The 16,272-nt window shown below is 42.1% G+C and overlaps 1 protein-coding gene across 2 annotated transcripts in view; it reads right to left on the reverse strand.

Annotated features, from left to right (window-relative positions):
- Nucleotides 1-13,664: 13,664 nt before the first annotated feature.
- The window catches only part of DCDC2C (doublecortin domain containing 2C), a 43,293-nt gene continuing 40,685 nt past the window's right edge, over nt 13,665-16,272 (reverse strand). For both annotated transcript variants that reach the window (XM_053380730.1, XM_053380732.1), the window contains 2 exons: nt 14,139-14,276; nt 13,665-13,781 (listed from right to left, as the gene is read on the reverse strand). In XM_053380730.1, coding sequence (XP_053236705.1) covers nt 14,176-14,276 — 101 coding nt within the window. In that variant the 3' untranslated portion in view covers nt 13,665-13,781; nt 14,139-14,175. The remainder of the gene's footprint in view (nt 13,782-14,138; nt 14,277-16,272) is intronic.

Raw genomic sequence — 16,272 nt, forward strand, 5'->3', positions numbered from 1 at the left:
TCTTTTTTAAAGGGTATCGGGGTGGATCTATGAGCAGTGTAATGGAAAAGCTCCAGAGATCCTCTAAAAAGAAAATCTCACCATGCTTCAAGTGTTTTAAAAATTAGGATGTCAGTAGCTCAGTAGAACTCCCTGAAGATATGCACATGAGCACAGAGACATGTAGTAGAGAAGAAATATCATGGCCCTTGCTACAGAAACAAGAGCAAACTGAAATACAGCTTGCTCCATCTGGAAAAAGAAAGAGAAAGAAATGTGAGCCTCATTGCTCAAATTGCCAAACTGCTACACTGGAAAATAAGCAGCCTCTGGGAGACCCAAGATGTTTTAAATAGCAAATGCTACTTGCATAACTTTCTGTAAACCTGTATCAGCCATCAGTGTTCCTAAACTGTGTTTCATCACAAATCAATAAAGGATATCACAAAATGCATCCCACCACCATGGCATGGAACAAAAATGTTGCAATCCAAACCCACACCTAGCTGTCCCATTTATTTGCCTGTAATGGATAAGTAAGGTTTTTGCAGTTTCAGGAGCTGTACAGTGGCGTAGCGTGGGTTGTCAGCACCCGGGGCAAGGCAAGTAATTTGCGCCCCCTAACCCCCCACGCTACGCCACTGGGGCAGAGAGCTGCGAGCGCGAGCGTGCCCCCCCAGATGTTGCGCCCGGTGCGGCTGGCCCCCCCTGCACCCCCCACGCTACGCCACTGGAGCTGTATTTGGACTTTTAATGCTTTCTTGGCAGCATGGTCCCTGAGCCCCACCCCAAAGTATTTGTTTTCTGCAGAACAGACAATATTTTTGCATCAGGACATAGTTTCATGATGCAACATTATGCAGGCTGTATGGACACATTGAAATATATTTATAGGTAACTCGTTTTCTTCCCATCTCTCAAAAAACACTAGGATTTTGCTTGGCAATGTAAATATATATATATATGTTCTCTGGCGTTTCAAAATGGATCATGGTCAGCTTTAAGCGGGATGAGGCAGGTGGGTGGGGGAAAAGCCTATCTTTCTCCAAGCCAGTTAATTTTGTATGTATGTTTGCCATTATGAAAACACAAGTGACATTCATTTCTGATTCCTTTATATTAAACTATTGCCTTCCCTAAATACCTGCCTGCATCAAACAAGCACGCAACTCCTGCATATTATGTAGGCACTTGTAAAAATGTCAGAGCAAATTATACAGATCCTTTCAGTTCCCCGAGGCTAGCTTGTTATTAACATTTAACACTGACTTCTCCTGGAAATACTTACAAAGGGTGCACAGGTGCCTCGCTGGAAGTGTGCACAGATGTCTTGTGTGCTTTGGAAATCACTGTTGTATATATTATTAATTTATTAATTTATATCCCACCCATCTGGCTGGGCTTCCCCAGCCACTCTGGGCGGCTTCCAAAAAAATATTAAAATACTGTAATACATCAAACATTAAAAGCTTCCCTAAACAGGGCTGCCTTCAGATGTCTTCTAAAAGTCTAGTAATTGTTCTTCTCTTTGACACCTGGTGGGAGGGCGTTCCACAGGGAGGGCACCACCACCAAGAAGGCCCTCTGCCTTGTTCCCTGTAACCTCACTTCTCACAGTGAGGGAACCACCAGAAGGCCCTTGATGCTGGATCTCAGTGTCCGGGCTGAACGATGGTGGTGGAGAAGCTCCTTCAGGTATACAAGTCTCCCAAATGTTAATTTAGCTTCACCTCTTCATTTTTGTACAAATTCTGGACTTTCTTTTCCCATTAATAATTTTTAAATGGTGTATTTATGTGGAGTGCCTTGTTGGATTTTGTTCATCCATTCAGTATTGCGTTTTCAAGTTTCAAAGGTTGCTCCTGATCTTCTTAAACAATCTGACAAAAATGTCCAATTTCAGCATACTTAATACAGAAGAAAGCAGAGTGGTCTAAAAAACAACGAAGATGAGCACCACCTAGTGAATATGTCACAGAATACAAGTTCTCTCCATAAGGATGGTGCAAATAATGGTGCTTTTTAGATTAGCTTTCAGCCACAAGTACTGTCTTCACTTCAGATGCAGCTCTGCACACAGAATGCTGCCCTTTCTTCTCCAAACAAGCTTTTGGAAGATGCATCCTATTGGGATTGGTGGTGATTGGCACTTAGCCAGCACAAAATCTCAAGCATGTGAGGATTAATTAGTATTGCAAAGACACCTTGAAGATAAAGTGAGCACAGTGTACATGCTCAAAGGCTACTGTTATATTTTTTTTAAAAAACAACAACACACACACCACGATTAATAACTATTGGAAATTTCAACTGCACTCTCAGCAAATATTAAAGTACGGGTTTTCTTTGTGTTAAATAAGATTTTTAATGGAGGTTGCTAGTACTTCGAAGAGGGCTTGAGGCACGTAGAAATTCTTTCAAACAGAATCCAAATCTGAAATGCAGAAAATTCATCAGTAGTGCTTTCTATAAAATAATAATAATATATAAGCACCCATTATTAGCTTAACCCTACACCAGGGGTCAGCAAACTTTTTCAGCAGCGGGCTGGTCTACTGTCCCTCAGACCTTGTGGTGGGGCGGGCTATATTTTGAAGGGGGAAAATGAACGAATTCCTATGCCCCACAAATAACTCAGAGTGCATTTTAAATAAAAGCACACATTCTACTCATGTAAAAACACCAGGCAGGCCCCACAAATAACCCAGAGATGCATTTTAAATAAAAGGACGCATTCTACTCATGTAAAAACACGCTGATTCCCGGACCATCCGCAGGCCGGATTTAGAAGGCAATTGGGCCTTAGTTTGCCCCCGGGCCTTAGTTTGCCTACCCATGCCCTAAACGCTGAAAAACAGCTCTTGCTGAGCATTTAAAAGACATGAGAAATTGATGGTCACATCAGGGTTTCAGTTCTCTTGGCTGTAGTGAACAACCCTGGCAACACTTCAGTGCCAAGTTCTCCATCTTGTGCTGGTGGCCCCAGGGTAGGGATTCGCATCTGGCAGCCTAGAGCAGGGGTGAGCAACCTGCAGGCCATCTGGATATTGCTGAATCATAGCTTCCATCTTATTTAGAAAGAAACTCTGGGTTATGCAGTTTGGGTAAGAGCAAAGGGAGAATATGAGAGCATTAGCAAAGGTATCTGCAGAACTCAGGAATGTCAGCAGCATAACAAATGATCAAGTGTAACGCTTGGGCTAAAAAGGTTTGCTATGGGGAAGAATGCCCTCACAATCCAAGTGTGACTTCCAAACTAGTTGGAGATTTATCACTAACATCATAATAATAATAATAATAATAATAATAATAATAATAATAATAATACAACCAGGCACTGGTAAACAGTGGCAGAAAGATTTGTGCAAGACTGGCAGAAGAGAAGGATGGGAAGGGACAGGAATGTGGACCCAGGTCACATGCTATGCCCAGTGGACCCGACTGGTTCTCATGTTCGATTGTTCAAGATAACAAGGAATTCATTGCAACCTGCATCTTATTTAGTAGAACAGATAGGTAAAGCACAGATGCCTTGAGCTACTCTACTTACATGTAAGGAAAATGTGTGATAAAATAGTGGGTGCCTACCCCATGGTAAAATAAGCCTTTAAAGGCATACTTTAAATACACTGATCATATAAGGTAAAGGACCCCTGGATGGTTAAGTCCAGTCAAAGGCAACTATGGGGTGCAGCGCTCACCTCACTTCAGGCTGAGGGAGCCAGCGTTTGTCTGCAGACAGCCTTTCCGAGTCATGTGGTCAGCATGACTAAACTGCTTCTGGCACAAGACACCATGACTAGTGCCAGAGCATATGGAAACGTCGTTTACCTTCCCGCTAAAATGATACCTATTTATCTACTTGCACTGGTGTGCTTTTGAACTGCTAGGTTAGCAGAAGCTGGTACAGAGCAACAGGAGCTCACCACCATCGAGCGGATTTGATTATATATAACCAGTGTTTCCCAAACTTGGGTCTCCAGCTGTTTTTGAACTGCAGTTCCCATCATCCCTGATCACTGGTACTGCTCTCTAGGGATGATGGGTGCTGTGCTCCAAAAACAGTTGGAGACCCAAGTTTGGGAAACACTTCTATATACTGTGACACTGGTTCCCAAACTCCCCCCCCAAAGTGTTAGATGTTGTATGGTTTTCCACTCTAGTTTCACAGACACACAGCTGACCAGTTTGGGAACTCTGGTCCTATAATGTTCAATTCGCAGATGCCGAAATGGATGATTTCACATTCTAAAAATGCTGAAGCCAGCGCAGAAATTGTGACTCATAACATAATCTAATTGCCTGACCTTACTCCTTTTACAGTCACACACACCAGTGAGGTAACCAATTAGCCTCTTCCTGCAACATGATCTGACCATACTTCTCAAAGGTAAGCTGAATGTATGTTGGGCAACTGATCCGATTTCACAATTCCACAGTTTCTGTGTGCTTGGCATGGATGTGAAAGGGTGAAGATACACTAGAGAAAACAGAAAACCTATTTCTTATGCAGGGGGAGGCCTACTGACTACAGTAAGTCTGTCCTGGAGTAAGTACCTCGTGGATTATAAAGCTCTTTGCGGAAGGGGGAAATGAAGAGAAAATGATCCTTGGGAAACTGTGGGACAGAATAGCATGTTAATGAGCATCTGTCATTTCTCAGTGAAACAAAATAATGTGAAAGTATTTGTGTGCATTGTGAAGGTAAGCTATGGGAAAGAAAACCAGTTAACTTCAGAAATGACCCTTAGAAAAACGAGCTCTTCCTCCTCTGGTTGAACAAGCACCCAATCCAAAAAAAGAGAACAAACACTTAGTTCCATTAGGTCCGTTTTGCCCTAAGCTACTATATGAGAGAAATATATTGCTTTCCCAATTTTGCTCATATTTAATTCTATTAATATCTAAGAAATGGTAATAGGCCATCTCATCTCATACTGCATTTCCTCTGGATTTCTGAAGGTACACTTTTCTTCTCAAAGCCACCTGGTAGAGGATGAACTCTAAAATGCTAAAATGTTTTTTCAAAGGCAGGTGGCATCTCAATTCTTTTTCTCTTTAACTTATCTTGGTAGAATCTTGCTTTCTGACCTAGGGACTGAGTGGGATTGTGGTCCCTCTCTAGGGTACATTTTCAGGAAAATGTTCAGATCATAACCAAAAGAGCTACCTGGCAGCTTAAGAATCCCAAAGTCATTATTATTATTTTCCTGGCACCAGAATCCACATGCTCATCTTTAGCAATATTTGATTCAGGCTTGGATTTTGGAAACTGACTTCTGGTAGCTGTTACACCATTCTTCCTTCTTTATCTTAGAATGCAGCATGTAAAAAGTAGCTACTCGGTGAATAAAATGCCTGATACGAATCTATTAACCAAACAGCAACAAGCGCTGTTCAAATCTAGTTCTGTATGGCAGAATATAGCTCCTCTCTGTTCCATCTTACTTGCTTCTGGATGCAAGAGATTATCTGTCAGAGTCTGTGCATGCTGATTTTGCTTCATATTTAAACAGTGTGTGAAAGCATGATCAAACAGCAGCATCAAGAGCGAAAACAAATGCAGCACGTTGCAGATGAGAGACAAAAGCTGAATTAACACAGCAATTTCATCAGAGTAATTGGCAGAGATATGTACACGCATGCACGCACACAACCCAACAGACTCTTCCCCAAAACTATGCACAAATTGCCTTCTCTGTTTGTGAAAGCTGCACAAACAATGTGGGCAAGTCTCAGAGCAGGACATCCTAAAAAATACCTGAAGCTAGGCTCCCCATCAGACTGCACCACATCTTAATGCAAGCGGAGGTTTCTATGCTTCAAGCTCCTCACATACTAGAAATATCCTGCCCATGGAAAGTTAGCATATCAGAGAGAAGAGCCTGGTGTGCCAGATTTCTATGTGCAGGAAATGTATTTATGGACCCACCCACCCCCATTTCTAAAGAAGGGTGCAACCTATTTAGCACAGTTATACATGACAGCTTGTTGGCATCCGTCAGTCTCAAGGGACAGTGGAGTGCCCTTGGGGGGGGGGTGAAGTCAAACCACTGCATTAGCACCCCCAAAGTGACTTACCCACCAGAGTGCAAGCCTGGTCAGTGTGTATGGAGGTCCTGGGCTGCCCAGATGACAAGATCTCCCCCTCCCTCCCAAATGTGGTCCAAAGGAAAGCAGAGCAATGCATTTGGCACCAGCTTGGCTATAGGACTTGCCAGAAGGAGGCGTCCAAGGCGCCGTCCAACCATCTTAGGGACTCCACTCTGGATTTGTGTAGGATTTACCACCCCTTGGCCTTTCCTTCTACCGAAGATATCCCACAAGGTTTAAGGTCAGAGTTTTCCTTCTCCTAGATGGGCTACCTTCCCAAGTTGATGGCAGCACATTTTCTGTAACTCTAGAAAATAAATGTCATTTACGATAATTTATCTGGAGGGCCCCCAGTGAATTGCTACTGCATCCTGCAATAAACAGGACACAACTGGATAGCTCTTTTCCAAAATTCTCAGGATTTTATTTTTAAATAGCTTACAGGTTCCTTGTGTTTATTTTTTTGGATAGGATTCTTGTTTAAACTAATCTAAAAGATTTGTTTTGTCTGCGACTGAGCTAGATATTTCGTCATTAACGACGTGGTGATGTATCTGGCTCTGATCACAAAACTGACGGTTATCAGTCAGAAGAGAGCCTCTGTTTGAACTAGGTTGGAGTGAAATGCATACATCACTGAGCAAGGACTCTTATGCCGTTACACTTTAGCAGTTTTATCATCATCAAGATTAATTGACCGTTCACTGGAGGGACTATAAAAAATGAAAATATATCCTCATTTCCTTTTATACTCACACCAGTAAGGGGTCTTTAATCTAACTGGCTAATTGGTGACTCATATGTTTATTTCCCCCCCACACACACTAATTTAATATTATCAGAATGTGACCTACATAATGGATATGAAGAATGTTATTTTTTCACACACATTCTCTAGGGAAGTTCCAGAGGCTATCAAAACAGTTTGCAGCATATTATTCAAAGTTTGCATCTTGGAATGGTGTTCCTGTACCATGTGGGATAGCTGTAAATCCCCATGGGAAAAGATTTTGGGCATCACACAGCAGAACAGTCTCTCAAAGATGTGCTCTCCCAAGCCCACATTCACAGTATGTTCACACTCTTGCCTCAGGTCACATCCACAGAATGGAAAATAGCAGGATCCACGCCCCACGCCCCCAGGATGTGCTTTACAGGGAGCTGGCTTCAGGCACCAGACCAACTCTGCATTACAAATATTTCTGCAAACATGACATGAAAGCTGGCAACCTCAACTCCACCATGTGAGAATCCCTTGCATATGACTGCAGTGCATGGAGACAGTCAGGTTCATCATCCATAGCAATGACCAGAGGAGAAATGACCACTGGGAGGAGCGCAGAGAGAGAAAAAACGTCACGGTGCATCTGCAGCAGCTCAACCAGACACCTTCATCTGCCCCAGCTGCAACAAAACATTCTCTCCTGTATCGGTCTCTGCGGCCACAGCAGGCGCTGTAAGCTTCCAACAGGGCACACTGGGTCTTAGTAATTATGGCATCCTTTTCGAAGTGCTCACAGACTGTCTGTTTAATTATCTGTTCTGGGACCTTTCCTGGTATTAATGTCAAGCTGACCGGTTGGTAGTTATCTAGGTCTTCTCCCCCACCCCCTTGAAGATGTAATCTGTCTACAGATTAAATACACAAGCTCATTAAGTACCCTAAAGTGCAGCTCATCAGGCCCTGGAGATTTGAATTCATTTAACATAGCTAGGTGTTCCCTTGCCACCTCTTTTCCATTCATGGGCTGCAGCTCCCTCGTTGCATCATTTATTCTGTTAACACCAGGTTGTGTACCGCTTTCCTTTTTGGGTGAAGGCGGAAGAATATCTACCATTGCATTACTTGGGGGGGGGGAGGCATTCCAAACTTCCCGCTGGAACTCAATTCCACAGCTAACAATGCTTCAAAACAGTTTAATATGCCACTGTGAGCCCTCTTTTCAAAATCAATTTCAGAAATCACTGGGAGCTGTTCTGATAAATTATTTCTCCTGGGAACCAAAACTTCTTGTCCTGTTTCCCTAGATCTGTAGTAATTACTGGAGAGAGGTAGTAAGCATTAATGCTTCACCAGAAGTATTTGTCTTCTCAATGAATTGCTAAAAGGAATTTCAGACAACATGGCGACATATTTCATATATTTAAGAAAATTTGCATACCGCGTGATCGTAATAAATTCTCCAACTGGTTTACAATAAATATTAAAATCGGAAATAAAAACTGCTACCCAATAAAAGCATTTTGAAATAATTAAAATTAACATTAAAATATATTAAAGAAGAAGAAGAAAAGGAGTTTGGATTTGATATCCCGCCTTTCACTCCCTTTAAGGAGTCTCAAAGCAGCTAACATTCTTCTTTCCCTTCCCCCCCCACACAAACACTCTGTGAGGTGAGTGGGGCTGAGAGACTTCAGAGAAGTGTGACTAGCCCAAGGTCACCCAGCAGCTGCATGTGGAGGAGCGGAGACGCGAACCGGTTCCCCAGATTACGAGACTACCGCTCTTAACCCCAACACCACAGTAGCTCTCAGCATATGTCTTAATGGACTTACCTAACAAAAATGCTTCAAGCAGCTACAGTGAGGACAGCAGTGTTGCCAGCCAATGGAACTCCCTATCGACATCAGGCTGGCACCTTTGCTGCCATACTCAAAGTTCAATTTCTTACAACTGCAGAACAAGACTTGCGTGGCACCTGTAATACTGCCAGCACCACAGATACGCCAACCAATCACCTAGGACAGCAGTTCTCAACCTGTGGGTCCCTAGATGCTGTTGGACTACAACTCCCATCATCCATAGCTAGCAAGGCCAGAGCTCAGGGATGATGGGAGTTGTAGTCCAACATCTGGGGACCCACAGGTTGAGAACCACTGACCTAGGAGGAGCTAGCCAGACTGTACTTCTTAAGGCACATTATGACACAAGGCAAGCTGGTAAACCCTTTGTAATTTATCTGAACGTGTCAGTGAGAATGCTTGGCACCCCAGAATAGAGCTGCTTTGCTGGAAACTCGTTTTCCTGAGAGCACATGGAAGTTAAGTTTTATTAAGAGCTCATCTGATACAAAATGTTTCCATAATGAAATAGCACGAAGCCGTAATCACCACCACACTTAAATCATTTGAACTGAGCCAACCGCAACTCCTGAAAAAAATTCTGTAAATCTGTATAAAGGTGTTAGTTTGATGTGTACGTTTACCTTATTTGGTGGGCGGCGTTGCAGCCAGGCCCTGAGTCCTGCGTCATCCGGCCAAGGGATGGAGATTGGCAGGCTTCCTGCCATTGCCTCCCTGTGCTGTTGGCGCTGCTCCAACCATTCTCCAACCGAGCTTCTCCAGCCATTCAGCGCCGAAGGGGGGCATGTCCACAGGGAATTTAAACTCCAGCACAGCAAGGTCAACTGGCCTCTTTTATTGTGAACCAATCAGTACACTAATTTTGGCAGCTGATGGCAAGCAAAAAGGTTTGGGTAAAGCAGGGAGCACGAGATCAGGCAAGCTCCTGCTTTTGAGTGGGTTCCAGCAGCAGGTGGAAACATTTTAGTCTTGCCAAGATGATGCCAATGCTTCAAGATACGCAAGGTATTTTGAAATGGCTGGTTTTAAGTTTCGTCAAGCTAGGTATGTTGGTATTTCCTGTTGCATACTTTGTGTTAAGCTGTAAACCACCCTGTGACCTTGTGCTGAAGGGAAGGCTACAAATACAGTGGTACCTCGGTTTACGAACTTAATCCGTTCCGGACATCCGTTCTTAAACCGAAACCGTTCTGAAACCGAGGTGCGCTTTCCCTAATGAGGCCTCCCACCGCTGGTGCCCTTCCACTGTTCGGATTCCGTTCTTAGACCGAGGTAAAGTTCTCAAACCGGGACACTACTTCCAGTTTTGCGGAGTTTGTAAACCAAATCGTTCTTAAACCAAACTATTCTTAAACCAAGGTACTGCTGTACTGAAAAGAAATATATCAGATAATAAAACAAACAGGTGACTGCTGACTAACAAAGAAACAGATGCAGGACATGGAACACCAGAGGTAAGGAAATGTTGCTACAGGTTGCTCATTATGTGCAGCTCCAAAGTATTATTGCCAAATTAATCAGCTCCATATGCTCAGGCCCAGTTTTTAGCCTCAAACACACCAAGGTCAATCAGTGATAATATATATATATAGTCCTTGCATTCCACTTCAGTTTTCCCATTCAGATTCCATCCCAGAATGTAGATGCTAATGTCAGGTGAGCCTGCTTTTGAGCCAACTGAGCTCTATAGATAATTCATAATCTTGTTTATCTCTGCTACCTTGTCAGAAAGTCCTTCTTCACCTACAATGACTCCCAACAGCATTATCTAGCTGCAAGGACTACTCCACTGATGTGTCAATAGCTTTCCCACATTTACTTTGCCAATAAATTGATATTTGAAAACAGCAACTGCATGCTCAGCTTTTTCATACGTGCTGTTAAAGGATATCCAGAATGCACACAAAAGGGTATCCTTCTTATAGCATGGAAGCGTTTTCGCTTCATTAATGTTTAATTATTGTAAGGCTTTTTTATAGTTTTAATAAACACGTCACTAAGTGTGAGACGACCTTATAAATTAGAGACCCTGCTACATTATCTGTTTCTCATGAGTGTGTATGTGTTTGATTTGAGAAGTTCAAACTTGTCTGAAGGGTGGAAAATAAAAATATAAGTGCTTCTACAGGCCTACTGTTGTAACTGTTATCAGACTAGCTTTTAACTTATAGGTTTTAATTATGCTTTATATTGATTTTTAATTCCTTTATGAAAAACAACACCAATAGTTAGGATTTTACAAAATGTTTAAGAGTCTGGAATTAAATAGAACATCTGCAAAATTACAGTTACAAAATGTCTGCAAAATTAAATGCAAAACTGCATTCTATTTCAAAGGGAATTTGCAAAATCAAAAATTAAGGTGGCGGGGGCGGAAGAAGTCCTTGCTATACAGTTGTACCTTGGTTGTCGAACGCCTTGGTACTCGGATGTTTTGGCTCCAGAACACAGCAAACCCGGAAGTGAGTGTTCCAGGTTGCGAACGTTTTTTGGAAGCTGAATGTCCAACGCGGCTTCTGATTGAGTGCAGGAAGCTCCTGCAGCCAATTGGAAGCCGTGCCTTGCTTTTCGAACTGTTTCGGGAGTCAAACGGACTCCCGGAACAGCATAATAATAATAATTTATTATTTGTACCCCGCCCATCTGGCTGGGTTTCCCCAGCCATTCTGGGCGGCTTCCACAGAGACCAAAAAGTTCGACAAGCAAGGTATGACTGTATTCAGTAAGTGCTTGCCAATTTGTTCTAAATTTATATTGTTTTTATTTTTATATCTCACACAATGAGCTAAGCTGGCTATTGATTTGGTCTGTGTTCTCCCCTGAGACTGCAAAGTGTAGAAATATAAAATAAATAAATAATATGTTTTATTTACAAATGAGGAAACAAAACAGAAGATGCCAATCAGCATGTGTTATACCAAAAGCTTCACTTTGCTTGGTCAGCAAGGCAACGTTTTTCATCTCCTGGCTTACTCCCTAACACAAGCTTTCACTGATTCATATATTACTGCCAAGATAACCCTGACTTTGGACCTCATACACATGAGCAGTCTGAGAAAGCCTAAAAACATTGTTCAATACAGAAAACAATATTGTGGAGCCAGGTCTAGAAGGAAAAAGTGCATTTTGGAGATAGAGAAGCTTTGTCCCAATCATTAGATTTCTGTAAGAGCCAAGGTAGTATACTTATATATTTTCACATTCATAATTTGATGCAGGGGTGCCAACTTGAATAAAATATTGGGGGGACGACCCAAGTATGTCCCACCTCTCATAATCAATAACAACATGTGGTGTGTGCACGCCATTTGAATGGCAATGTCCATTAACTTGGGGGGGGGAGGTGCCTCAAATATTCTATTGGGGGGATGCGAAGGGATCTAAGCTCCAAGGAGTTGGCTTCTATGATCTGAAGCCATAAAAGTGGTATACAACAAGATAAAAATGAGATGAAACACACACACACACACACACACAAAAACCAACTTCTAAAAATAACAAAACCATTTCTATAGACGTCCAAAACATGACTGGGCCACAACTCACGAAAAATGCCTTCTGAAACAAAAGTGTGTTTCGTAGGTATCTAAACAACACTATGTTAGGCGCCTGTCTAAATTTTGCTGGTAACTGGTTTCAAACTTGGAGTTACTAATGCTAGGGCCCAAAACAGCCAAGCTATCTCGGCATAGGAATGGCTCTGGTTGTCCTACACCCAAAGCTGTTAAGAGGCACTCCTAAGTAACCTGGGTATGCAAACCACCCACCCACACGTTTTCCCTGATGTCTACTCCATTCTGATGGAGTTAACTACAAAAGTAAGCAGCATCTTGGGACCGCAGCAGTCTTATTCCTGATTCAGTCACAATTTTTATGTGAAAATGATGCCCTCCAAGTAAAAAGAGCAGCTACTAGCTTGTCTCACCCTCCTTCCTTCTGGCACTGCTCTTAGATATTCTCCTTTCAGGGGGAATAATCAGCAAGAAAGAGCTAGACTGTGTGAAGTATTGAGTCTGGCTCTGTCTCCTAGGCATTATCTAATGAAACATGGTGGCCACTCGCTTTATTCTGTAGATACCAAGGACATTTTGACAGACAAGCTTGAGAAATAAATAGTTTCAAAAGCTGTTCACATCTGTAGTCTTGAGCCTGTTGTTTCTCATCTAGGATTTGGCTAGCTCTGCATCAAATATTTGTATTTCATTTGGAGGGGGTGGGGAGAGAGCTACAAGTTCAAAAATAATGAACTTCGTTAAAAAATGACAAGGAGAAAAAACACTAGGGCTTATCATTCGGGAAAATATGGGTAGAAAACTGTATCTGCTCTCTGTGGATAAAACAACAGATAATTCACGTTATTTGAACAGAAGTCTGTCTCTTACTGATACGAATGCCAGGCTGCTACTGTACTTCAGATGCAGTTTAGTAATTGCATATACCAGCAAATATGCTTTGTTATCAGACTTGAGAGATTTTGGTTTTGGGATTTTTAAAAAAAACACCCTTGGTGAGCTATATTTGGATGACCACAAATCAAGGCTGGTATTTTTTTATTTAACAGAGGTGAAGTTCTTTCGTTTTCCAAGAGATTGTGGCTTACTTTAAAATTTCTCTGCTCTGTTGTGAGTCAAACTGAATTGTTCCTAAAACATATTCTGTTCTTTTAGAAATGCCATCAAACTGCGGCAAAGGGATCAGCATGCCATTCTACTATAGTGTTAGAATGTTATTACTTCATTCTACCAAATTTAATCATCAAACTCATTCATCTCATGAGATGGTAATTTTCGTGCAAGTGCAATTATATTTCACAGCAGGACAGCTGATTAGGGAGACAGAAAAAAATAATTCATCAGGAAATTATAAAAAGAATTAATCGTCAACAACTTGGATAGTGAAAATCGCTGCATGCTGCAGTTTTGCTAAATATTTTAAGACCTTCATTCTCACCATACCTTAATGGGGAGCAGTATATATTCACCAACAAATAAGGAAAACATAACCCGTAATTAAAGTTTACATTTCTATTTGTGCTGGAAAGATGGCACTCTTTAAATATATTTAAATGATAGTGATGGTACCTCCAGTGATAAACAAGATGTTTCATGAGCTCCAACATTAAAATCCTTGAAAAAAGGAAAAAATGGCATTACACAAAACACTGCTACTAGTTCATATTTTACTGTCATATTTCATACAGATTTAACTGCCATACAGTACACCCTCAGTACTTAAAATACAAATGACAATGTTTCAGTGACTAGGGCTAGACTAGTGCCATCCTAAAATACACCCATAATTGTTTTAAGAATAAGACAACACTTATGAAAATCAGTTCTATGGGCCATTCCCTACATCTTTATACTAAATCACTAGCAATAATTAAGCAATATCTGTATCTATAGTTAAAATTTAGATTTAGTAACTGGAATGTAGGAAATTTATACAAATTGTGTGCGAGACACAATGAGTATATACTGTACCTTTGTAACAGATGGCAAGGTGTTCAAAATAGCCCCCTCAATTGTAATCATATGCATCAAAATCTTCGTTTTTCTTATCGTAAGATGGTTTTTTTGTATCTAATTTTCTCGAATCTTCGTTTGCTTCTTCATTTTGATCTAAAAATTAGATAAGTGTTTATTCAAATATGAAAGCCAGCTTCACATTGGTCTTGCAGTTAACAGTGTTTCTCCTCTGAACTCGGTGCTTCCGAGTATTGACTAAACTGTATTTCTCGATAACTGTAAATGCAATAAATTAACATGAAGATTATTTCACAACACAAGTACCTCTATAAGTAAAAGGTGCATACGCCTTCAGCTGGTTTCAGGCAATAGGAGCCTTGCTTGCTACCATCCAAAACTATATTTTTTCTATGAGAACAGCACCAGACTTTGCGAGTTTCTTTGGAAACTTTTTGCAGCCAATATCCACTTTATGTATGTAGCTTGTAAGTACAACTGGGCAGGGTGGGGGGCACAAAGAGCCTTACATGAATGGAAAGTTCTCAGACTCCAAGCCACACCCTTGCTTCAGAGTAGTGCCACTTAGTTCCTACCACTGACTTGAGACTTCAGAGACCCTCATCATCACTGTGACCCTCTGTACAGCATAAATACCACATTGGTGTTAGGATTCCTTAGCCTGTCTTCCCTACCTTTCTTACCCATCTTTCCTCTAATGTTAGAACTGTTGCCCCAGACTCTCCTGACCACTCTTGTACAGCATTCCTATTACTGCTATGATACCTCCATTCCCAAACTCCCAACTAGTACCTCACTCTAAACTCCTCTTTTTCTCCCACTGGACACCTTCTTTCTCCATGTGGCTGTGGTGAGAGCACTGGGCGGCCAACTGCTTTCGCCCAGTCCTGCATGCTCCCACCCCTCTCCGTCCATGTACTGCTGGTTGGCTAGGAAGCTTTACAGTGCAGAGTTTGACATCACTGGAAGGACAGATCGTGAAGCTGAGGCCCCAATACTTTGGCCACCTCATGAGAAGAGAAGACTTCCTGGAAAAGACCCTGATGTTGGGAAAGATGGAGGGCACAAGGAGAAGGGGACAGCAGAGGATGAGATGGCTGGATAGTGTTCGCGAAGCTACCAGCATGAGTTTGACCAAACTGCAGGAGGCAGTGGAAGACAGGAGTGCCTGGCAGCTCTGGTCCATGGGGTCACAAAGAGTCGGACACGACTAAACGATTAAACACCCACAGACTCCTTGAAGGATCAAGGGAGCCCTGATGAGACTTCCACAGAGGTTAAAACCCCATTACCTTGAAGTAGCTAATGGCTGTAGAAGACATCAGCCCATCTAACTGGCCAGGAGTCATCATTGGGGAAGGGCTCCGGTCAGTATCTACCTAGCCCTGCTGTAAAACTCAGCCAGTTACTTCAAGGCCTTGCTGATGCAATGTGGCCTCAGCTGTTAAGAGCACTGTCTGTGGTCCTGAACTGACACACATTCATCTCCAAGGAACTTCTGACCTTCCCTTGCTTGGGTTACCATCCCAAGAAGAGGGGACAGATCAAAAGGGCAAGAAATGCAAGACAGTACTTACAAAGTAGATCAAAGGCCACCAGAAGAAGGAAAGTAGTAATTCACAAGAAAACGAAGGCCCTATTTCAGCCTTTCTCAACCTGTGGGTCCCCAGATGTTGTTGAACTACAACTCCCATCACCCCTAGCTAGCAAGGCCAGAGCTCAGGGATGATGGGAGTTGTAGTCCAACAACATCTGGGGACTCACAGATTGAGAACCGCTGCCCTATATGCTCCTCTCATAAAAATAACCCTCTGGGTAGACAAAAGCATTTGGATTTAACTATTGTATATATCTACACAGCAATTCTCATCCTTTAATACTATAGATTTGGAATGGGTAGAGTCTTACGTTACGAATCATTTGACTCATTCCGTGAGAAAATATTTTGGATGAATATTTTGAAAAATGGCGGACAAAAAATACCTCCTTCCCCCGACTTTACATGTCTAGTTGTAAACAAAACTTCAGGGGGGGAAAGTCCCACATTATATTTAGGCATCCAGGAGGATGTGAGGAAGAGACAAGGAAAGGCTGAATTAAATAAATTTCCCTGTTGTACTCAAGCTTAGCA

This window comes from Podarcis raffonei, chromosome 3 (assembly GCF_027172205.1).
Source record: "Podarcis raffonei isolate rPodRaf1 chromosome 3, rPodRaf1.pri, whole genome shotgun sequence".
NCBI classification, from domain to species: Eukaryota; Metazoa; Chordata; class Lepidosauria; order Squamata; family Lacertidae; genus Podarcis; species Podarcis raffonei.